At 39.6% G+C, this 24,714-nt stretch overlaps 1 protein-coding gene across 2 annotated transcripts; it reads left to right on the forward strand.

Moving 5' to 3' along the window:
• STAM2 (signal transducing adaptor molecule 2) lies at window positions 1-24,714 on the forward strand. Of its 2 annotated transcripts, XM_072874797.1 has the most exons (15): window positions 5-296; window positions 1,156-1,277; window positions 9,593-9,677; window positions 12,615-12,690; window positions 12,913-13,008; window positions 15,853-15,999; window positions 17,689-17,758; window positions 18,511-18,697; window positions 19,590-19,684; window positions 20,423-20,505; window positions 20,690-20,777; window positions 21,585-21,639; window positions 22,323-22,476; window positions 23,974-24,143; window positions 24,372-24,714. In XM_072874797.1, exons 3-15 carry the CDS (start codon window positions 9,640-9,642, stop codon window positions 24,601-24,603), a joined length of 1,491 nt encoding a protein of 496 aa, XP_072730898.1. In that variant the 5' UTR covers window positions 5-296; window positions 1,156-1,277; window positions 9,593-9,639; the 3' UTR covers window positions 24,604-24,714. The 2 variants fall into 2 exon arrangements, with proteins under 2 accessions (XP_072730897.1, XP_072730898.1); XM_072874796.1 differs by lacking the exon at window positions 1,156-1,277 and having other exon boundaries at window positions 1-296.

The raw sequence follows: 24,714 nt of genomic DNA on the forward strand, positions 1-24,714 counted from the left end.
CTGACGCCGCGGCTGCCCTCCCCGCCCGTCCCCGCCCTGCCGGGCGGTACCGGCGCCCTCACGCACCGCCCGCCCCACCGGCGCGTTGTCGCCGTGCTGCTGCGGCCTTTGCTCCGCCACACGGTCAGGCGCGGCGGGGCGGCCTCGGGGGCCTGAGGTGGCGGTCGGTCGGGCGGCGGCGGCGGATCAGGCGGCCGCTGGCCCGGGTGTCTGGGCGGAGGAGCGGGGGGCCGGCCGGCCGGCGGGCGCTGCCGAGATGCCGCTCTTCGCCCCCAACCCCTTCGAGCAGGACGTGGGTGAGCGAGCGAGCGAGCGGGACGGCGGGGCGCGGGGAGGCCGGGCGGCGGCGGCTGGGCCCGGCTGTCCGGTGCCTGCGGCGCGGCGGCCTCCTCCTCCTTCTCCTCCCCGCGGCGGGCCCTGGGCTCCTGAGGGAGAAGGAGTAGCGGCGGCCGGTGGTGGAAGCCGCGGTTTCAGGCCTGCTGGGTGAGCAGCCGGTCCGTCGGGCCCCGCGGCCGCTGGCAGCTGCTGGCAGTCCCGCCGCGAAGCTTCAGGGGAAAAGCGAGCTGTCGTTTGTGACAGGACCCCGGGTACCCGCGCTCCGTGCCGCCGGCCCGGCCTGCCCCGCCCCGCGGGGGGCTCGGGGAGCGCTGTGGGGCCGGCCGGGTGCTCCAGCCCGGCAGCCTCAGGCCCCGTTGAGCCCCGTTTGTGCTCGGCGGTTTAAGGAAGTGTTGGGTGGGCAGTCATGCTGTCACTTCTGAAAGTTTTACAGCTGCAGTCTTTGCGATGTCTCGTTACCTCCTGCCTTTTGCGTTACGCTGCTAGGTTTGCTAGGTTTTGGTGGAGTTAAGTGGTATGTTAAGCTTGTCGTTTTGGTGTAGAACTCAAGGGTGTAAACCAAGTCTATTAATGCCAATAGGAACCCATTTTTATGTCTCTTTCGGTACCAGATGCTAAGGCATCGTCTAGAGGCTGATTTGGGGGCATCAAGTTAAGCCCGAGCTGACATTTCTTCCCATTACAAAACCGTCAGGCAACTTTGGCTGGAGTTGGTGCCATCGGCAGGGTGAAGACGATGACTCAGTTGTTTTGTTTTGTGCTTCTGCTCTGTTCTTGCTTTCTTGAGCATCAAACTTGTTCTGTGCGTTGCTTTTTTAGGTTTGAGTTTGGTTTTTTTTTTTTAAACAATGCCTGTTCTGAATCGAAGCACTGGAAGAAGCAATTAAATGAAGCCAGATACCAGAGTCAGATTTACATTTCTTGTTATACTGGAATTTTAGGTAAGAGAAGAATTGAACATTCTTGGGATTTTTGTCAAGGCCGGGGATGTATGCAGATGGAAGAGGTTGTTGTGGGTGCTCATATTGCCACACTATCTCTTTTTTGTTGAGTATAAGTTGCGCTGTTTTCTTAATGTGTCTGCGAAGTTTGTGTAATAAAAGCGTTCCCTTTCTTCTTTATCGTCTCACAAACCATCGTGAGATTTTTAATGTTGGCCTGTGATTGAAATGAAAGTAGAAACTTGCCAAACCAGGTATGCATAGTCCAGTTATTTCAAATACCTTGTGAAGTTTTATGTGTGTTTTGCCAGACTTACCTTTCACATGACGCTAACTAATGTGTTTGCACAAGTGAAGACATTTTGAGCTGGGGACTCTTGCAGTTGTGCAGAATTCTTTGGCAAACCAAAATGCTTCAAGAACTTTGAGACTATAGTACTTCAAAAGTGGCAGCCTGTTCACTTGCAGTTTCTTAAATTTTGCCTTATATATACTGAATGTAACTGTCTGCACTTAATACAAATAAAAAAGTGCAACAGAATAGGAACTTCGTAATTATTGAGGCTAAATCTTACAGTCCCTTGCCAGGAAAAATTTCTCTTTGCCATTAGGAGCTTTTTAAGAAGTCATTAATCCATTGTAAATTAGACCATCCAGAAAACCAAATTATCACATGTGGATGGTCTGTACTTTAACTCGCAGTATTTACGTGAGTGTGTTTTCACGCTTTTAATATGCATCTGTCAGGATTTAACTTTCTTACGTTTTGATTTCTTTTTAATTTAAAAAGGAAAAAAGGTACATACCAAGAAAATAGTTGAGCCCAGCTGATGGCCTGATGCTACTGGAAAGGAGAGAGCCTTTTCCATGGTCCCACCCACCCAGGTTTTGGGTTTTTTTTTCATTCACCATTGAGCTGATTCAACTCTTTTTGGCAGAAAACTAATTTTCCAGAAGAAAGTATTTGGCTTGTGAGTTGGATCATCTATGAAGGTGATGAGTTTGGAAGTTTGGTGACTTGAATCTGCTTAGCAAAGGCTGTGAAATGGCAGTGAAAAAGAGGAGCAGGACACCCTTGCAAGGTTAATGGGAAGAACAGGACCCTGCTGTTGTTAGCAGCGAGCAACGAGGCTGATCCAGCTCTCTCTTCAGACCATACATCTAGTATTGCTGTTTTCTTGGGGCACCTCTAGAAAATGTCGATAAGCGCTCTTTTGCTTTGCCACAGCTGGTTTTGCTTTCTTGGTTCTAAACCCGTATGTTTGCTTTTCAGCAGAGCTGCGCAGAGTCTTAATTCCTTGGCATCTGCTTTGGTTGCTTTGTATACAGTTGCAGTGTCACAAGATTAACCTATGGAGTAGTGTTTTAGAGGAGTGTGGTTTCTTTCATCTGTTTTTCTTATTGAGAGGATACCCCAGAACTTCAGTTCTTTAGAGTGTTAGAAGCTTTTTAATTTCCTGTCTAAATCGTTCATAGTTAGTTCATATGCACTTGCTGTTTTCCCAGCGTTGTCCTTCCTCTTAAATAACCTTCATCTCTTAAGTAGTTGCTCCTCCAATAGAGAATGAGCCTATTCCCTTTCATCCTTTGTTTAGTTAGCCTTCTTGCATAAGATGGTTGACGCGATCAAGGGAGTAGGAAGTATTTTTCTGTGTAGTTTGACTGGCATCCAGAATTGTACACCATATCATGGATCGCTGATAACTTGTATGATAGCATTTCACATTTCCTTGTGCTTTGCTGGAATGTTTACCTGGTGTGTTTCATTCTAGGACTGTATTTGCCTTTTTGTGGCTGCCTTGCCTTGGTGGCCTGCATCCTCTTGTGCTAGAACTTAGCGTACTCGTCATCCTCCTTGTTTCCAACCGCTGAGCACTTCCTTTCCAGGAGAATCTTTTATTGACTCTGACTCTGTGAATTTGCATTTTGTCCTGCTGTTACCTTTTCTACCTAATCCAGTCCTCAAGGGTTTACATTTCCCCTCACGTTATGTTTTAGCCTTTCTTTTTATTGATGATACCTTCCAACTTTCCACTAGCTTCCCTGTAAGACCCTTACCCTTGCTGTCAGTGTCAGCTAGGATATATTAATATTGATTTCAAGACTGATTTTTGAGGCATTTGGGAAGTAAACTCCCCACCCTCATCAGAGTGCTTTACGTTACTTGTAGAGTGATCCAAGAACTGTAGCTAATAACTTGCAGATGGCATCCTGTGGAATGTTTCTCTGCAATCTGAACAACTGATGTTGGATTAGCCTTTGATAAGATGTCCTTGCCTAGAAGAGTAGCTGCTTTCTGTCACAACTCACCATGTTTCCCCTTCATTTCTCAGTCTGTAATAATTCTTGTCTTCAACGTTTGGTCTAAAGTCTTGCAAATGTTTAAGGACAAGCTAACTGGGGTTTTTTGGGTGCTGCTTGGCTGCTTCTTTTTTTTCACTTCTTTAAATGTAGGGACTGTATTTTCCAGTCTTCAGTCCGTGGCTTTACCTTGATTTGACCCATCAAAATTCCTAAATTCTGAGCAATTTTATGGCGTTTCTTTCTCATTTTTGAGATTATTACTTGACTGTTCTGCCAGCCTTGCCTTGATTATTTTTTTTAATATATCATAGCCTTACTTTTTTTGTTTTTAATTATATTATGAGGGATGTTTTGTTATGTAATATGTGACTCTTGGTAACTTTCATTTTGGTGCTTTCTAGGCTTTAGAGTACAAGTCTCTGTTAATCCCTCCCTAGTCTTTTCAATGTTTTTTCTTGTAATTTGCAGATTGTCTGACAAACGGAATTGTTTGCTTTTCAGGTTATTGGCCAATTGACTCAATGAAACAAAATGTCAGACTCACTTTTTAAGCAAAAATTGTCTCTCGAAACCCCACCTCAGTAAACTGGATTTACATTGCAAAAAGTTATTTTAATATTCCACTTTGATCCAATTTTTTCAGAATATACTATTCAGTGACATGAAGAGGGACCTGGGATCATTACAAGTAGGGTTGCTTTTTCAGCAAGGACCAAGTGGACTATGCAGCATTACAGGAAATGCAAGTCATATGACTATAGTGTCATCGTGTCTATAATCACTAATTAAATCAAAGCTAGAAATTTCTAATTTGGCTATACAAAGGCAAGGCAAAAAAATGAAGGTGCGTGGGATTAAATTTCTGGTTTTCATCCATATGGCTCTGCTTTATCGTCTGAAGAACAGCAGTCTAGAGTAGTCCTCAATTTTTTTGTCTTTCACTTTTCATATATGAACTCTGTTTTTACATACTTAGAATGGCATGGGTAAAAGTTGAAATATTTATCTGCAGACAAGATTTTATTTTGCATAGCTTCGGGGGGCAAATCAGTCTCTAGAAAACTTTTATTTTAGTGATCATAGTCTTTAGCAAACACCATATCAAATTGAGAAGTTCTTTGTGCTAAATCAGTGCTTGAGTGCTTGTTTTCTCTCTGTTTCTAGCATAAAAATTGGCACATGTGGGAAAAAAGTTACGTTCTAGTATTGTATTTTTTTTAAACTGCCGTTATTTGGCATTGGTGGCAAGCTTGGCTCAGGGGGATTCAGGACTGAAATAACGAAGTATTTTGCAAGTTTGAAGGTCACATGTGCTAGGCAGCATAGAGGTAGAGCTGTCATCAGACCAGAATTGCTGATTCCGCTGTGTCAGTGTCAAATGCTAATTCTGTATGTTAAATGGGATATAGATTTCCAGCAGCAGCGGTCAGCGTGAGATTTGTGTTGTGTAACAGTGCGATATGCTTTTGGTAGGAATCAAAGTGTCATGTTGGTTACCTTGGCAGAGATTTCCACAGAACTTTTGGGGTGCCCGTATCATGCTTGGGGAATTCTGGGGGCTGTGAGGTTCCTGCAATCCCTTTTCTTTTCTTCCTTTTCACGTTCATAAAGGTATTTAAAGATTCTCCCAGTTGCTCGTGTTGTTTTTCTTGCTTCTTGCCATTGTGAGTATAGGTAGATCCTAGACATATCTGCAGAATTCTCAGTGTTGTATTGGAAACAGGGTGTGTTCCTTTCGTATTTGCAAACCTGAGGGATCCCAATGCTGGTTGTGCGTTGCTGAAGATGCAGCAGGCCTTGAGAGAGGTGCTGTATGGAAGCTGCAAGGTATGGAGGCTGCCAGCTCTGCCTGGTGTTTCCAGGCCTGTAAGAGTGAACGTGCAGTAGCACACTTAATTACGAGTGCAGATCTTTGACATTATGCCAGGATCTTTAGAGACTGAGGACTTGATGTTTGAAAAGATGTAAACAGGGATCCTTTTGAGGATTGCCACATGTTGCCCAGTTGCAGTCGTCATAGTATTTTTTTTTTCCTGTCTTTCAGTGTTATTTATGTGTATTATCCATGCCTTTCTTGCGATAAAGGGGAAGGGAATTAGCGCAGTTGGGCTGGAAAGGGTGATAATAAAACTTAATGAAACTTAAAATGTAATGTTAAAGGAATAAAGTTAAAAGTTCAGCTTTCCTTTCAGATGCAGCAGTCCTTTTGGATGTTGTGTGGTAGAGGGAGGGTCCTGAAAAACTTGACTTTAGCATGCCATGGTGAAGCATTACTTCTTTTCTGGAAGGGCTGGTGACAGTGTTTTAAGGCAGGAGCTTGACAAGCATTTCTTTTGGCAGTAAGATCAGTAAACAGTTCCCATCCCCTTCCCAGCTGCTCATTTTAGTGCTCTCTCCTCTCTTGTGTTGGCATAGTTTTTCACACAGCTGCATGGCAAATCAGATCAGGGAACTGATCCAGTTAAAAATGATTAATTGTGTTGGTTTAATTCTTTGTGGGTTTTTAAAAATATACCAAGCAGCAGTAAAAAGAAGCATATTTTGCTTTTATTGTTATTTCTATAAAAGTAAGTTCAAGTCTTAGTGTTCCTTCATTAATTGGAGGACTACAGAGTCTAAGTCTAGTCATTTTTTTTAAAGTTTTTTTAAAGTTTATATTCTCTTAGCACTGAAAAAATCTTGGAAAATGCATCCTCCCACATCTGTTTCTTCTGATCAAAGTCCATGTCTCAGCATCTGTGAAGTAGTTCTCCTTCAAGATTATTCTTCAGCTGGAGCTTGTGTTAAGCAAAAGACCAGATGCTGGTAAATTTGTCATGCTGGCAGGGAAGAAAACCTCAAAAGTTGTAAGAGTTTGCCGTAGGGCAGCCTTCATATTTTCACCGGGACCACGTCTGCTCCTAGAACAGGCTGTGTAGATACAAGAGGAGGGAGCGTGCATTTGATATGCCTCCATGTACGAACGTGCTGGTTGGGGGAGACGAGGAGAAGCACGGGAGCTGTGAGTAAGTAGCGTTAAGCGTTAATGGTAGCTATGCTGTTCTTCAAGGTGTAGAAGGTGTGGAGTTGAAAACTTCCCTGTGAAGCCTGGTAAGCGTTAAGCCTTCCTGTTGACAGTGGAAGAGTTGATCAGGATAGCGTGGGACATCCTCTGGCAAGCGCTTTTGAGTCTTTTGCAGCGGGCAGAAGTGACACCCGTGTCTACTAACAAACGCCATAAAGGGAGGAGAGCTGTTGATGTATCCCGGCAGGCTGAAGGAGCTGGAGCCCCACAGAGCTGCACCACTGCGCTTGTTTTACCCTAGTCCTTATCTGGCCACTCTTAGTGGGGATCTTTTTTTTTTTTTTTTTTTTTGGATCTGCATGACAGCATGTACAAAGCGAGGTGCTTGGTTTCGCACTGTTTACACTGCAGGGTCAGTTTACAAGCTTGTATTTGACTGGCTTGTAAACAATGAGAGTAATTTTCAATTTCCTACATATTTTTGTCCAAGTGACTATTTCAGTTTGTTTCTTTGCTGTGGTGTTTTAGAAGAGTGCTTCTTACTAGCAAATCAGATAGGTGTGTCCTCTCAAAGCATCTTACATCTACTTTTTGGATGCAACTGTGTTTTTTAAATAACTTCTCCAAAAGTAAATTACCCAATTTGATTCGTTTCCCATTTTAAAAGGCGAGTAGTGGAGTAAAAGAGAAGGGAGTGGAGGAAGAGGAAAGTTTGAAGGTCTGGGTTTGGGGTTTTGGAGCGTACGAAATGCGAAACAAAGCTGACACATATGACAATACCTGTCTTGAGGCTTGCTTCACTAGTTGTGCCCACCCGTATCAAAGCACTCCAGTGTCTCAGCTGAGCTTGCATCCTCTTGAGTCAGTGGGCATTGCTGAGGCCGGGAAGAGCCCAAGTGCAGCGTTGGCCACTGCTGTTCGTGGCGTTTTATGGTTCTGAAGTCTCGGGTGTGAAACACAACCTCAGTTTTTCCTGGCTTCCATGCCTTTTTGTTGACATACCACCATTTCTTACTGTTTACTGTTAGCTGCTCCCTCTCTGCTCATGGAAGAGGGGGACCTGCAGAAAGAGGTATCTCTAAAATACTCCAGGAATTTCAGAGGAGAGAGAGGTTTCAGACTTTCAGGTTTCAGTGGGATTAAATAACGTGCCCAGTCTGTTTTATAGGCATTGGTGCTATTTGTCATTGGAGGGCTGGCTTTATATGCACGGCTGATGGCTGCTGTCATTTGATGAGATGGATTAATTTGACTGACAAGTTTTGATGTGAGGATTCACACCACTGGGGATGGAGACGTGCAAGGCGACGCTTTTAAAAAGCAGTTTTAGCTGGCAGAACTTCGTAGGAAACACCAGGCCGAAATTGTGTGCACCAAACATTGTGTTATGCGGTTCTTTTGTGATCGTTCAGTACTTGGGGTTCACATATCCAGGAAATGTGCGTGTGGGGATTGTTTTGGTTTGATTTTTTTTAAATAAATTGAAAGTTAAAGTGTTTAAAATTGCAGGCGCTCATTTATTTTCAAGAACAAGTGATTAATTTTGTCTTAGTATCCTAAAAATATTGATGTACTTAAAAGAAAATTTAACAATTATCTCTTTTCTGGGTAAGTTTTTAAGAAGCTTTGTGTGGTAGGAACATGCTTTCAACACAGTATTTGCTTCCTTTAAATAGTTAGTCTAAGCTTGTGAAGATAACCTATGGCCAAAATTGCAAATTTCCATTCCTCCTTCTTGGTCTGCTTTTACATCTGGAACAAAAGGTTTTTTAGGACCACCGTTGGCTTGCTATGCTTGCATTTTCTTTGTGGAAGCCATGCTGCTGAGCTAGCCCGAGTATTGTTGCAACTTTTAACTGCAAAACTAAGTAGTGAAGCTGATTATCAGAGGAGATGCTTAATTGCGCACATGAAGTTGGGCTTACCCTGTGGTAGTATTGCTGTCAGCAAACCTTGTAATTCTGGAACAGCTGCTATCACAGAACACCATCACATTAACAGTGAGTGACCATTATGTTCTGCTTGAATCTACTAAGGAGTCTTTAAAATACTTGTTCCCAAAGGGATTCAGGGGCTTCTCTTACCGAAGTAAAATTATGTAAAAGTACTAATTATGATATTGCCATGATTATGAAGTGCATTCTGATGGGATTAATATATAACATAAAAATCTAAAAGCACTTATCTTTGAATTTAGTTAAAATATGAAATTGGCAGGTTAAAATTAAATCCTAAGGCAGCAAATGCAATGTATAAAATATTTAATTTGCTGTTTATAAGCTATTTTAATAGAACTGTAATATTTACATGTGATTAAAATAACATGGGTCTAATAAAAACTTGAAAGCACAAATAAATAACATTAAGCCTTATCAGTTAATATATAGAACGGTATGCTGCAAATATTAATTAGGGATACATTCTTTGACAGAGCAGTCTGTTTTTTGTTGCCCCCTTCTGTGTTCTTTATTAATCCTTCCATGCCATTTATTTTTCTCAACACTTGCTGTGGCGTTTCGATTTCCTGAAAAATCTAGTAGAAAAAAATATTTTAATAAGTGTATTGAATGAGGAGATAGCTTTCCTTTAGAGTCCTAAAGAGATTTTTAAATTTTTTTTTCTTGGGACATCTGTGTGAAATATTTAATGGCATGCAAATGTTGGAAGACCATGAACAAACTCTAAACTAGGGCTATGACTTAAACCTGGAGTAACTAAACAAACTGTACAGAAGCAGTTTCTTTTTCCTCATTTACAACATCACACTTCAAGAGTTGTTTCTATTTTTGGATCTTTTAAATACTCATCACAACTGTTGGTCCAGTGCTGAAAACTGTACACAACACTTTACAAGATAGCAAGAATTAGTGCTAATCTGTAGAAGACACTGCCTCTCGGTATTTTGTATGGGGAGTCTTTTTTTCTGGTATGACTGAGACAGTGTTTGTTGACTAGAATCTGGACGTAATAGGGTATTACACTTAATCAATCTTGTTTTTCTTTACAGAAAAGGCTACAAATGAATATAACACCAGTGAGGACTGGGGGCTTATTATGGATATATGTGACAAAGTTGGAAGTACTCCTAATGGGTAAGCTGTATCTCAGCATTACAACATGTAATTTCATGTTCATGTAAAGAAGAATACTGTTTCAGAGCAAACGCGTCTCAAAATGCTCAGCGCAGTCAGCTATGCAAAAAGTGCTACCAATCTGACACTTCTGCAAGCTCTACAAATATATGTAGTTGGCTTTAAAATTCTTTGAAAGAAATGTTCCAACAGGATTTCTAGTAGAGCAATTTGTGTATGCTGAGTGCATTCCAATTTTTATGGAGTTTTGCACAGTAGACCAAGTTATTCATATTTAATGATCTTGCATACATTTCGAGAAGCAACTATGCCAGTAGGAAAAAGTGAACTATTTTCTTTGCAGAGAGTTATCTAGCTAGAACAGTTAGCTATTTATGATGAGAAATTTGTCTGTGTTTATTCATTAGGAAGAATGGGACTGATGGAGGAGAAAAGGGGAAAAAATGGGGACCAAAACACAGATCCATTTGAATCAGTTTAGCCTGAGTCGTAATACTGAAACATAAGTGGTAGTGCAGCGATCCTGTAATGGCCAAAAGTATTTGCTGAATTTTAACGTAATCTTTTTGAGTGATAAGATGTTTTAAATTTTGAAGTAAACCTGAATTAGTGCATAGGCTGAATTCTTAAGTGATCTTAGAAATTTTATCAGTTATATGTAATGTTTAAGATTACTACATTGAGAAAGTTCTTTTTGTATTAATTACCTCCCACAGGGAATAATAGCAAATCTATTCAATATGGAAATCTCTAAAGATTTCCTTAAGAAAAAAAGTGTAGAATGTCCTTTGAGTCCTTTCTTAAAAATCTTTTTTTTTTTTTAGTGTCAAAATACTTTTGTAGAGGGGGCTGTTTTAAATCCACTTGTTTTGGGGGAGGGGAGATTGTAAAAAATTCAGGGTTTCTTTTTGTAATTACACATGCAAAATATATAACTATATATAAAAACATGTAATTAAATCTTAATATATACTTTTGTATATACAATAAAATCCTAAATTCTGAATTTTAAATGCCACTACTGCTAGCATATTTTACCTCAGTTTTGTGTAGTTTTCTTCCCTTCTGCCCTTCACTAAGAACCATCTTCTGAAAATAATAAATATTGTTGCCTACCCTTAAATAAAGATATAGCTTAACAACAAGTATGTTGACTTTGTTGGACTGTTTGGATATTAACTATGAGCAAACGTACTCAGTCTTAGGACTAAAACCATACTTCTTGGGCTACGTGTGCATCACCAAGTAACTCGGCACGACAGGGCTGGAGTAGTAAAGCAGAGTGGTTGGTACTGAAGCCACTGCATCCATCCCATTTGCAGCTCAGGGTGTTGGGGTTCCCCCCCCCCCCTTCAGAACAGGTTTAATCTTTTCTCCTAAACTTAGTATCCACACCAGCATTGGTGCAAACTTGTCTGCAGATCCTGTCACTGGCTCTGACTCTAATGACTCCTTGAGAGGTTGGAGCACATTTGGTGTGCACAGAGGAGCTTCTGGCTTAGTGTCTTCCAAAGTGAAATTAATTTGCATGCGCAAAACTCCACTGTGAACTAAACGTGCAACATGTGGGAATGATCAGAAAATTTGTTTCAAAACCAGACTACTGCTCTAAACCAAAATGTGAATATAGATGCAGCTTATTGTCTTGTTTAATATAGTGGCATAAAATCTTTCTCACTACTGTATACACAATACATTGAAACAGACATCTTTGTCTTTTACAAAACAAAACCTTGAAACAAACATTTTTTAATGTTAACAGTGAAACAGTTTTGGTTTCATTTCTGCACAGGCTTTTTTAAGCTTTGCCTAAGGTTGCAATTCCGTGACGACTTTAAGTTGACAGGAGAGAGAATTTGCATTGAAGAGGGTTGTCAAATATTTCCTCTAGCCCCTTGTGCGATGGATTCCTGGTGAATCTGATCTTGGCAGTGATCTGGCTGAAAACTAACGTGCTCAGCCAGATCAGTTCCTTGATCCAGGCACTGCATGACTGCTAAAGCCTCAGTCAGGAATGGAAGGGGACTGCATTGCCATAGGAAGGGATGGTAGGTGTTTGGTCCACTGCTTTCATCAGTGGCTTTCACCTGTGCCTGCGTAGAGCGACCAGGGAACCAGAGCCTTAGTGGTGAAGAGCACAGGTTGTTCAAGCTGAGATCGCTAGGCGACGTGGAGAAACGCAGCCTTGCGGAGATGTTTCTGTGCTTTGATAATATAGCAGCTCAAGTATACTGCCAGTGATGTTACTTGTAAAGGTAATCAGCTCTTTACATAGAGATTTCATGGGTTTAGGGGCTTCAAAATAATAGTTAATGAAGCCTTACATATGCCTCAGCCCATGTAGCTGCTGTGTGCCTTTAATGCTCATTTTAAGCATGAAACTCCTTAGTAGAGTAACATTTAGAGTGCTAATCATTATTCTATACTTATCTCAGATTTTGCTGAAACAAATTATGAAATCTTTATGTATCCTTAGTGTCTTGAAAATGGGATCCAAGAGCTGACAACCTGTGAGCATGATTTTTAAATTAAATCCAAGAGACCCTTTACAGTAGCCAGTAAAATAATGATGTATTTAATCATCACTGCTCCTCATTCTTTTTTATATGTAGACATTTTTTTCATTGTCTATTTCAAATCTATTCCCTCAACTTAATGGCAATTGCTCCCTTTATGGCCTGTCAGCAGTTTTATGGAAATTAATACAAAATGCCAGTGTAAAAATGGAGTCTATTCCAATCCAATACACATATAAGAACAAAGAAGTTGTTACATGTTTTTTCCAGACTAGCTCTGGAAAAAGTTTAGGTTAGGTTACTTTTTTTTTTTAATAGACCCAGTTTTGTTTGCTTACCCAGCTTGAGTATCTGGTATCATTCATTCCGCAGATCATGTCAGTCACATTTATCGCTAATAGTTTCTTTGTTCCTTTTTCAGAGCAAAGGATTGCCTTAAAGCCATCATGAAGAGGGTAAATCATAAAGTTCCCCATGTGGCTTTGCAAGCACTTACAGTGAGTAGCCTATCACTATTTTCAAAAAACTTTGTATTGTTTTATGTGATGCAGCTATTAAATGTGTACTGATCAATTAATACCTTTATATATCTTCAGTAGAAGTCAGTGAGAGTGTGCGTGCTGAACAGAGGATTAAATTTAACTCTTTTTATGTATGCCTTTATTTTGGATTGTTTTCATTGTTGTTATACATTTTCACAATTGTATTTCTGTTGTCAGCTTTTAGGAGCCTGTGTATCAAACTGTGGAAAAATATTTCACTTGGAAGTATGTTCTCGCGATTTTGCTAGTGAAGCTCGAGGTATAATAAATAAGGTAATTTTTTATAACCTTATGTACTGAGGGAGAATTATTTGGTAACTGCTTTGTTTTGTCTCAGCATAGCAAAGAATTGGAAAAACTAATGTTCTAGTTAATACGCATTTTCTAGTTTTGGTGCAATTGCAGATACTGCTGGCTGTTTGTCTTATCACTGAAATTCATGTACTTTAATTTTTACTATGAAAATATAATGTATTAAAGAAGTGACAGGCTGATAATACCTGCTCCAAATTTTTAAAAAATTACACGAGCAATTTTAAGTAAAATCTGTGACTCTTCCTAAGCTCGATTAATTTGATAATGGTGAAGGCAGCTTTTCTTGAAGAGAGTTTTTATTTGGCTTGAATGAAATTCATGGGCTGAAGTGTAAAGGGAAAACTGTGAGAAAGTTTGTAACTACACTTTTGTAAACTACACTTTTACAAGGAAAAGGATAAAGTCTTCAGACAACTTTCTTAATTTCCAGAGATTCTCAGAATGCTGAATGAGGAGGTAACCAAGAAAGGAAGACCTAAGTGGTTAGGGTCAAGCAGCTGATGGGATCTAAATCTGGACATAATGAATTGAATAAGCAGAAACAGCTTTCCCCTCATTACTGCTCCAGTTGAAGACAAAAATGGCTAATGGGTTAAAAAGAAGTTAGTCTTCAAATGTATGGGAGGCCTGGAATCATCAGAGGTGGAGCAAAGCAATTAAGGAAACTAATAAAATTGCTGGGAAGCAAAATGAGTTCACAGCTCTTCTGTTTCTCGCTTTGTATGGAAAAATAGGTCTTAAAGTCCTCCCCTTTGTTCTCATTAGCCATGGTCCATTCTGAAATAGAACATTGACTTTCGTGGTCTGACAGCACTTGTGGATGTAAAAACAAACCTTTAATCCCACTGAAGAATGGTCTACTGGAGCATAATTTATTTTGTTGTTGAGAGATACTTACGTTTTACCCACGTCCCTGGCCCACTTGGAGGAATAATCTTCAGAGGGCAGATAAAATTGTACTTTCTCCCTTTTCTCCAAAAGAAAATCAGTTCACATAAGTGTAACAAATGTCTTTGTGCTGATAGTGAGCTTATCAAGCTACATCTCTTCTTTCAATTAAATGCATGCCTGAGCCCAAACTTGTCAACGTTCTTACTGTTCAACACATGTTTACATGTGGGGCACAGGCTTCCAATGTGATCTGAACTACACTCAGATGAGAAGTCTTGGCCATGCACTGCATTTGTGCAGTCCCAGGCTCTTATCCAGACAAGCCAAGTGAAACAGGCATAGGTGAGCCCAGCAGGCCCCAGAGCCCTTATTCATCAGCAAGTATCCTGAGGTTAGTTTGGATGCTCTGGGTTCAAACTATAGTCTTTTCGTTAACTGTCAACAAAACCAGAAAGTGCGTGGAGTCCGAAGTGCTTTGGTCCGTGTTTTACCCTTGTAGTGTTGGCATGACCTTCACGTATATTAGCTGCTCTATTGAAGAATTGCTCTTTTTGCACCAATACATTTTTTTAAGGCTATTACATGATTACAGGATTAAACATCAGCTGCTGTTAACGTGACTGAGGTATATTCTGAAGGGTATTCTTTAGCCATACAGTAGAGTAATACATGACTCTGACCTGCTTTTCTGAAGGTGAATCATCACTTTGGGTGAGGTTGTTAGCACATAAAATTTGCAGTGTTGAATGAAATCAGTGGTCCTATGCGGATTTAGAGTAGCCGTAAATCCTGTGGATGAGGGTGGAGGAAGAGGAGCTGTAGAGGCTCTTTCATGTGAGAGGCTAGAGAAGAATGTGGGAGCCAGAGGAATTGCAGGCAGAACGTGAACCTGATCTTGGTTTGCCCCCACTGCAAGCAAGTATCTTCCTTTACCAGACTCTGTCCTTGCACCTCAGTTCCTGTTTCAGGAGCTAATAGTATAAACTGTCCCATGAGCTGGTGGCACTGTACATAATGCACAATTCCTTTTTGTGAGAGAATCTGAATCAAGGAGGCATACCTACATATGTATATACAGAGGTGGTACAGAGATCAGTTTTTTGTGAGATCCTATCACCTGAGAAGTCAAAAGGGAGAAATGTGTTCTGGCATCTGAGGAGAAGACAGCAGAGGCCATAAAAGGTAGGGAAGGGGTATTGTCTTGTGGGGAAGGACAGTATCTTATATTAGACCAACTTATGTGGTTGGGAGGGGAATAACAATGCAAATTAGAAGTTATGAAGAGAAAATTGAGGTAAAATGGAGGGTAACTAACATAGAGGTGCAGAAAAGTTGGGGTAGGTGTAGTAGGTAGCCTGAATTTCTCCAAAACTGTTGAGGTGGAAACATGGCTAACATTTGAAAAGTCAAAAAGTTTGTCAGTCTTTTTCCTTAACCATTCCTTAATCACCTAAAATTGATTCTGCTAAAATAACAGCAGTATAGGTAGGTGAGCTGCCTGCAAGATCTAAGCTTTGGCTGTGCAAGAGAATTTGCCTCAGAGGATTGCTGTAAGGGTTGAAGGAGTCCTGATTTAAAATAATCAGTTGTTTGGTAGAGTCAGGGAAATCTGAACTACCTGCAGTCTGTTGCTGCATTGGGGTAGTGGTGTTGGAAACAGCTATGCCAGCTTTCCAATGAAAGGATGATGCTCCAGAAGCTACGCACGCTATCTGTAATATCAGAATCATTGTATAAAAACCCATATATTCTGGGCACTCTTTTCCAAATTTTCTTAATCAAGACAATTATTAATTATTAAGGGTATTTATAGTAAAATGGTTTTGGTAATGAAGTTTTACCAAGAGGGAACACTTGTTTCTGCTCATTTTGAGGTACAAGCATCCCTTTCTATGCAATTTTGTCTTCTAGGCTCATCCAAAAGTATGTGAAAAGCTAAAAACTCTAATGGTGGAGTGGTCAGAAGAATTTCAGAAGGACCCGCAATGTAGCTTAATATCTGCAACTATTAAATCTTTAAAAGAAGAAGGTGTAACTTTTCCTGCAGCTGGATCACAGGTAAAAGCTGTTTTGGGATACATGGTACTGTTAGGTTCACTGTTCCTGGCAGTGAACCAAATGAAAAGCTGTCCAAATGAGATCTTTTGTGCTTTCGATTAGAGGAGAATAGGATCCTTGCTCTAGTTTGGTTGCCTCCTTATGCTGAGGTTCACTTCTGTTCATTCTGCTTTTTTTATGTCCTTGCCTTCCTAAGAAAAATAAGAACAGACTAAAGGCTATTTCATGATGCCCTGATGAGTTGTTTCATTTTAGATCCTTCTTTTCTTCCGATCATTTTTAGAGCTTCATTGAGCTGTCACCGCCTTAAATCGAAGCAATTCTACACCCACACTTTGTACTTGGTGTTTCATGGTTCTAATTGCTGACTTGGAGCACATACTTTCATTTTTCTTCACAGAGTCTCACAAAACAAAGGGCAATATCTGGAACTGAGACACTTTTGAAGATGATCTGTGCTATGCTTCCCTTCTCCGAGTCCCCATTTCTTGTTCATGCAGTTACCTGTCCATGTCAGGAATTGTCCTGGCTCTGCAGTAGGTGGGGTGCTCCAATCCCTAACCTCACCCTTTGTATTTTACTTCTGGTGGTGTATTATGCCTAATCTTCTAGCTGGCAGAGATGATGGCAGGTGGTTTTTTTCCTGTGCTTTATTACTGATGCTTCTAAATATTTTCGTGTCAATTATGAGTCAGGTGAAGATAAGTCCTGAAAATTAGAACTGCAGCTTCTATTACGTATTCCTTACATGAAGTTTACTTTTCTCTGTATTAAACACAGAGAGGTTTTTACTTTTACAGTCTTTCCTTCCTCCACAAAGATGTTTTTACTTCTAAATCTAGGATATGTGTTAAAACATATGGCAAAAACATGGAAGATCTAGAGTACTGGCAACCAATTATGCTTCGTTTCCTACAAATACATATAAAATGACATCTTGATGTTTTTACCTCATACATTTCACTTCAAACAAGCAAAGCTGAAGTTTCTTATTACTTGGTACACTTGTACAGAAGTGTTTTCTAGGACCATTGATAAGTCCTAGACATGGCTAGCGTCTGAAACTAGGTTCTTCATTCCTGGTATGTGCGGGAAGACTTCCTTGTCAGAATGAAAACTCTTAAGAATGATTTCACTGTGCTGTTGTGGACACTTGTATTACTTAAGTCAGCAGCTCCCAACTTGATGTACATTTGCTCTTCCTTCCCACTGTCCCACCAGCAGAGATAGAGGGTGGCTTTTTGCTCTGATATGGAGAGAGATCTCCCTTTTCAGCAAGTCCAGCTGCTGCTTAATAACTTGGGTATTCACAGACGTAGGACTCCAAAGAGCTTTTCTTCCCTTTTGAAGGGAGGGGTGGAGGACAAAGGTGGAAAGAGCAGTCATTTAAATGAGTAGTCTCACTTTATTAAATGAGACTGAAATAATTATTTAAATGAGATCAGTTCTTTAAATTAGATCTGATTATTTATTTTACTTTGTTCCTTGCTGAAAACAAAATAAAACCTGGCTGAGATTCTGAAGAGGAATATTTTTTTCTTTTAGAAGGTCATCTTGATTCAGTAATGAAATGCTACAGTAAGGCAGCTAACCAGGAACAACTTATTACTAATTTTTTTAAGTATATAATTATAGAGCTTTATTTTTCCTTTGTAACCTGAACTTATTCTGTTGTTAATACATTTGCAGGCTACCACAAATGCTGCTAAGAATGGGTCATCATTAAGTAAAAACAAAGAAGATGAAGACATAGCTAAAGGTAAATTGCTAGTCGCAGCCTTGGGTTAGACTGGTGCTCTAGAAGTTTTGTTAAAACGCATGGAAATAAGAAGTCGTACTCTCTTCTGCTGCGTAGAATTGAAAACAAGGGTGCAGCAGGTTGGGAACTAATACACTGGTATTCAAAATGGTATGAAGGTGTGCTCTTCATGGATGAGGTTTTGGGTAAGATATATTCTTCCCCATCACGTAGCCATTAGCATTGTTTTGTGGCTGTTTTCTCTCCAGAGAGCTTGGTCTTTTCCCTTCTGCACCCACATGTTTTATTTTAGCCTTCATCTTGATGCTTTACAAAAAAAATCAGAACATGTAAATGTTTTATTCTTTCTCCTCTTTCTTGGATATAGTTACTGTTGTTCAGATGTCATAGTGAAGAATTTATCAGTATTTCTGATCATGCTAATGATGCTACTGGCATTAGTAGTGTGTGCACTGCTTCAAGTAGTGGTCTGTACCATGAAAAGCAGAGGGTTTTTAAAATGCTTCATAACTTGTGTATGATTACATCTTGTCTCTTTTAATCCTGGTGCAGGGCAGATCCTGTTGAAATGTGAACTATGGCTAGTAGTTTGGGGCAAAGATTTTAAACTTAAAATATTACAGAAGAGATACAGACCATGTTTATAATACAGCAGTAAATATTTATCTTTTTTTTTAATTAGGAAAGCAAACTGCCTTTGTATACAGGGATTAAATATACAAACTTTTTTCCCCCCCCTCCCCTAATTGTAGCTATCGAATTGTCTTTGCAAGAGCAGAAACAGCAACAAATGGAAACTAAATCCTTGTACCCGTCTGCAGAAATTCAGCAAAACAATCAGAACTCGAGGAAGGTGCGAGCTCTGTATGACTTTGAAGCCGTCGAGGACAATGAGCTCACCTTCAAAAGTGGAGAAATTATTTTTGTTTTGGATGACAGGTATAATATATACTCATATGAAGGTGCCTTTATTCCAGAACTGTTGTTTTCTTAGGGTAACAATTTTTTCCTCTGATGCTTTTTTCCCCCCACAGACACGTATATTGTCACTCTGGCCTCCCTCAAATTCCTTTATCTTTCACTATTCTTTCCATACCCCATTTTCTTTCCAAAATCCTATTCTTTCCATACCCCAAGTTTTTGACCTCAAGTCATTTTTGGTGGAGGGAGAACCTCACTGTAGTACGTTGGGTATTTCATGCCATGGTGTAGGTCCAATTTGTTTGTAGTTTTTAAGATAAATGTTAGTTGGTTATAACATATGTCATAAGGATATGCATATGCATTTACAGTGCTAAATTCCAGCTAATTCCAGAAATTGTTAAATCTCTGGCTATCAGCATCACATTTGCTAAGAATAAAACTGAAGAAAAAATACTTAAGATAATTATTGTTATTATCACCGTTGCCCCAATGATAGCTAAGAAGCAGAACTTCTTCCCTGCTGATGCTGTTCTAATTTAATAGACTGTGACAGGTCAATTATATTTCTAATGTTAATCCCCGCTTGTGTACTTCTTGTAAACTTTTAGATGAAGCTATAATGGGCTATCATCTAATCAATCTAAAGAACTGAGGAGTTGTGTTATATTTTGAGTCACTGCTACTGAAAGATTTTACTTCCCCCAGTCCCTCCTCTTCTCCTCCCCCCACCCAGCTCCTGTCTTTGGCTTTGCTGCTAATCTCTACTAATGTTCTCCTTTGCCTTTGTTATCGGATACACAGGGAAACAGTGTATTAGATATCACAGGTTTTCTGTCAAAAGCCCAAAGTACGTTGCTGACACTAGCGTTCATGTTCCGAGTTTTGTAATACATCTTTATTTCCCCAGTGACACCAATTGGTGGAAAGGTGAAAATCATAGAGGAGTAGGACTGTTTCCCTCTAATTTTGTGACTTCTGACTTAAGCGTGGAACCCGAGGCAGGTAAGTTAGCTACTAAAAGCTGACAGATTATTTTAGAAAAGTGGGCTTATGGTGGAACTACTAATTAGCCCATCGGCGAAATAATTTCCTGAAATCAGCCCAAGGAAAGAATTGAGAGAGAAATCCTGCACTTGTTTCAAACAAGCAAGCAAGCATATACCACTGCTGTAGCTCGCTTCAGCGATTTCTATCTTCTGATTCTCTTCCAAGTTGTTACCTTTTTCCTGTTACAGACATTCAGTTCAATTTACCATAATTCTTTGTCAGTAACATATTACATATGAATCCAGTAACTTGCCATTTAAAATGTCAGTCTCTTTTTAGACATCAGACCTAGGATAGAATAACATTCATACCCATGTCAATGGTTTGTAAGAATCACATTGTTGGCTTTATTCGTGCTCATGATACCAACATAAATCTTAACACTTATAACTTGGCTGAAAGTAACTGTACATGTGTTGGAGGTGTTTTTAGATGCTAATACAACTCAAGAGTCTTTCCCTTGCTGGGCCTAGGTTCATAATCAGGCTAACAGCCCAAAGGAGGCAGCTTATCAGAATGTTTTCTAGGCAAACCCATTTTCCCTTCTCCAGCAGCTAGGTGCATCGCTGCTTAAAGTACTTATTCAAATTTCTCTCTCGTTTAAAGATCTAATGGCAGGCAAGGAGAAAATGTGTATTTCAAGTTAGCATAGTAACACAGCTGCAGAAAAGAAACTAATATTTGTTCTTTCAGCAACTGTGGATAAAAATTCTGTTCCTGAGGATACTACAGAAGAAATTAAGAAAGCAGAACCTGAGCCAGTTTATATTGATGAGGTATGCAGTCACTTTCAATGTAAAAAAATTGCTGAGGTTTTACATTGGTTGAAACATTCTTTTGCTACTGAATGTTAGCAGCTTATTCTTTTTATATAAAGAACTTTTTTTTAAATTTGAAAATTAAAACAGTCTCTGCCATGCTTCAGAAATAACTGTTCTTAATCTTCTCTTCACTTTTCAGGATAAGATGGATAAAACACTGCAGGTACTTCAGAGTATAGATCCTACAGATTTAAAGCTTGATTCTCCGGATCTTCTAGACTCAGAAGGTACTTCGAGCACTAAGTTAGCTAGTTTTTGTATTTCTTCTCACAATTACCTTTTGTGGATTGAGCTGGTAGTTCTTGCATTTATTTTAAGCTTAGAGAAACCATGGTCTGTACTAATAGTGTGCTGTAGAACAGCTTATTTCACAGTGGGAGCGTGGGGCTGTATGTATAACTTTGAATTTTCTAATAGTTGCCAAGCCAACTCCATGTTTAGCAGAGTAATTTGCATAACTTCCAGCTAGTGTACAATGCCTGATCTTTGCAAGATCCATCCACCTATCAAAACTCTGCTTGAAATAAGCAATTAATTCTGTGTCAAGATTTCTCCAAAATACTGTGGCTAGGAGGGGAGGGGAGGTTCAGTTCACTTAAGAGCCAGTTAGTTCAAGGTGTGTAATAACAATTGAGCATACATGGAAAAAGAAGTGTTCCCAGAATGGAAAAAGTGAAGGTAGAGGAAACTTTACAGTACAGCAGATCTAGATAGATTCATAGGCAGTCAAATTGGATATTCCAGATGAAAGTCATAGATCTTGCACAGTGCAAGCAGAAATGCAAAATTCCCAATGTTTTTCATCAGTAGTCTTTTGCTTGAGAGGGTAGCGGGAAAGAGGAGAGAGGATGACAAAGCAGAGTAACCAAAGTGTTTTTCCTGCCAGTTTGGGCTGGAGGAATGGGACACACATGATAACTAGGTGTACTCTCCAATTTTGTATGCTATTTTAGTGTATTTGGATAAAGTATTTTTTGGCTGCAAACTTTTAATTGTGCAAGACATTAACTACCTTGACACTTTTGTCTTCACAGATATTTGTCAACAGATGGGTCCAATGATAGATGAAAAACTAGAAGAGATAGATAGGTGAGCCATAATGTAGCTTCTGCGTTATTTACTGTGATTTTCTTTAAATTGTGCGGTTGTATTAAATTTTTTGGGGGTACTTTCTCTTTCGTCTTCCAAGCTAGATAATCTTGCAAGAAAGAAATTTTGACAATTCTGCCTTTATTTTTTAACGCTTAGGTACCGAAGTCCCAGTGTGTGTACTAAGATTTGATTGCTGCTCTCCAGAACTTCCTGCATAAGTTACTGGGTGCATTTTATATTAGCATTTTTTGACTGTAGCCTTTTGCAATCTGTCTAGAGCTTGGTATTTTCAGTGTGCTGCTGACTGTCCTCCGTGACAGGAAAATCTGTTCAATGATATCTTCACCTCTTGCCCCTCAGACTCCTAGGGATATTTGAGGGTGAAAAGAAAAGGGAACTAACATCTGTGGAGTTGCTTGCCTTATTGCAGCTAGGGTAGAATAGTTGTTCATCACTTGGACTCTCCTTTCAGTCCCACTGGTATAAGAAACAGAATGGCAATTTTACAATATAGGTGTGCAAGGAATGGACTGCCTTTTTAAGGTTTTTTGCCTTGCATATTCAAAACTGTTTAATGAACCACTCTTCTTTTATACAGTCTAAGACTAGATGTTCTTTTGTACCGTCTAAGACTAGATGTCAGAGAAACTTAGTGTTTGCATGTATTCGTTTTGAAACAGAAAACATTCGGAATTATCTGAATTGAATGTGAAAGTTCTAGAAGCTCTGGAGCTCTATAACAAACTGATGAATGAAACACCGATGTATTCAGCCTACTCAAAACTCCACCATCCTGCACAATACCCACCTACATCTTCTGGTGTTTCAGTGCAGGTCAGTACTCCTTTCTGGAAATAGACACTTTCCTAATATAGATTCCTATTTAAAAAGATGACAGCAAAAATGAAATGTACACTTTCTTGCTAGCCTACGAACAATCTGACATTGCCTGGTGACTTTTTATAGCCTTTAGAATAAAATATCATTTACGCAGTAGAATAGGGTACTTCAGTGTGCAGTTACCTGCTTGTACAATCAGGTGTAGTTGTTAATTTTGCTCTACTTAACAGAAATATACTGTACTGAAAATACTAAAAGATTCCTTCTATGATTAATTCTTTACAGTAAGAATGGTGTGTTTCAGCAGCTTGGTGGATATTCTTGCTGTGAGTCATGTCCTCAGTCTTAAAGTAAAATGTTACCTTCTTACCTAATAGCGGGGATGTGAGTGAACTTTAATATTAGTGCATTAATCATGAGTGCAGTGTACTTTGTCTAAATATAGAAACACTAGTCTGGTTTTAGCTCTCTTTTTTTTTTTCCTTAAGAAATGAACATGTTTTATTAGGGGGTGTAGTTGCTCAAAACTGTTTTACAGTCTCTCTAATGTGCCATATTGATGTTTTAAGAAAACAAAAATGGAGGGGAGAGAGAGATTTTAAAGATCCTTTCTGGTGAAAGCATAGAATGAGTGTTTTTACTTTAAGTGAATTTTACTTTAATGTTAATTGTTCAGTGGGAAAAGAATAGTTGCTATAGCAACTGCTAGATCTGAAAATGTGTCAGTTAAAAGTAATTCCATGTCCTTAACTGGTGGTAGCGATGGAAGATTCATTATATTTGGAGGTTAAAAAGTAATTTAAGCCAAAAGGTAATTGGAGTTTACTGTTTCTTCCAAGATGCGTGCTTCCGGCGGTGAAAAATACAAGATAATGCTGACCATGCTGAGCTTAGCGCAAAACCAATGAGCAGCGTAGACTTCTGTAGACTAAGCATGTTACGCCACCTGTTCTATCTGGATTTTGAGTAAAGACTTGCATTATCTTAAACCAGAAATACAAGAAACTAAAGTTTTTGCTTTCCTTTTGTGTTGTAGTCTTAGAATATTCTAATGTTTTAATTTCCAAAATGTGTTAAATAACAAGTCTCGTATGGTGCCCATCTTCCTACTCAACTCTATGTGTCAAAACATGTAAGGACTGAACATTTTAAAGACAAGGCAAATAGGAGAGAAAGAAATAAGGTTTCTGGGAGGGGCAGAGGTTTTGTACGTGGTACAAAAGGTTCTTTTTTCAGATATTAAGCGCTGACCTTGTTAGCGGTACATTTCTGAAAAAGGTGCCTTCTGATGAAATAAAGGATGCCTATTTAAAATGTGTTATGAGAAGTTACATGCTTTGGTTTTAGAACCTTGTTGGAAAAATTAATTGATGTTCATTCAGCCTGTGAACCCTAACATGTTTGTTCATTGTAGTGGTATTCTGTGCCACATTTGCTGCTACTTAATTGAAAATAAAAGGTATACAATGGGGTTTTTTTATTTATTTACAGTCATATCCTGTACAGCCACCTAGTGGAAACTACATGATCCAGGGCGTTCACCAAGTCACCATTTCCCCAGGTTATAGCCTAGGACCTGATCAGATGGGGCCGTTGAGGTCTCTGCCTCAAAGTATAAATTCTTCTGGAGCAACTCAGCCAGCTCAAGCTGCGTATTTAAGGTATCACTTCAGCAAACTGTTAAACCACCTTCTTCCTGGTGGTAATTTTACTCCTTTTTCTAGAGGTTGTGTGTTCTGGGGATATTTACAATGGCACGTAATACTGTTTGATCATTTTGAAAACACACAGATCGCTTTTGGACTAAGCAATATTCTTCTTTGCAAACCTGCTTATCAGATAAATAGACATGAACTTGTCAGAACTAGATTTGTTTTGTTTTGTTACAGCCCAGGACCAGATTCTGTGTTAAACCAGACGTACATGAACCAGAACCCTGGCCTTCCGTCAGCTGCCAGCACAGCTGCTTACACCCAGCAGCAGATGGGAATGTCAGTGGATATGTCGGCTTACCAGAATAATACATCAAGTTTGCCTCAAGGACCAGGTTATCCCGTGGCAGTTCCTGCTCATTCCGTTCTACAGCAACAAACAAATTACCATCAACAGCCTCTCCTTTAAAAACAAACCAGCTCATATTTCTGCATTAATGAATAAAGGTTGCCTGACCTAATGATTTTGATGAATACCTGTCACGGATATCAAAATACATTTTCCTTTTAAATAACCCAA

Source organism: Ciconia boyciana, chromosome 10, assembly GCF_034638445.1.
Source record: "Ciconia boyciana chromosome 10, ASM3463844v1, whole genome shotgun sequence".
Classification (NCBI taxonomy): Eukaryota; Metazoa; Chordata; class Aves; order Ciconiiformes; family Ciconiidae; genus Ciconia; species Ciconia boyciana.

Coding starts and splice junctions, on each gene's coding strand:
- STAM2 (XM_072874796.1), top strand. CDS start 257: ATGCCGCTCTTCGCCCCCAACCCCTTCGAGCAGGACGTGG. Junction 13,009..15,852: donor CTCGAGGTATAATAAATAAG/GTAATTTTTTAT, acceptor TTTGTCTTCTAG/GCTCATCCAAAAGTATGTGA. Junction 17,759..18,510: donor AGATGAAGACATAGCTAAAG/GTAAATTGCTAG, acceptor CCCTAATTGTAG/CTATCGAATTGTCTTTGCAA.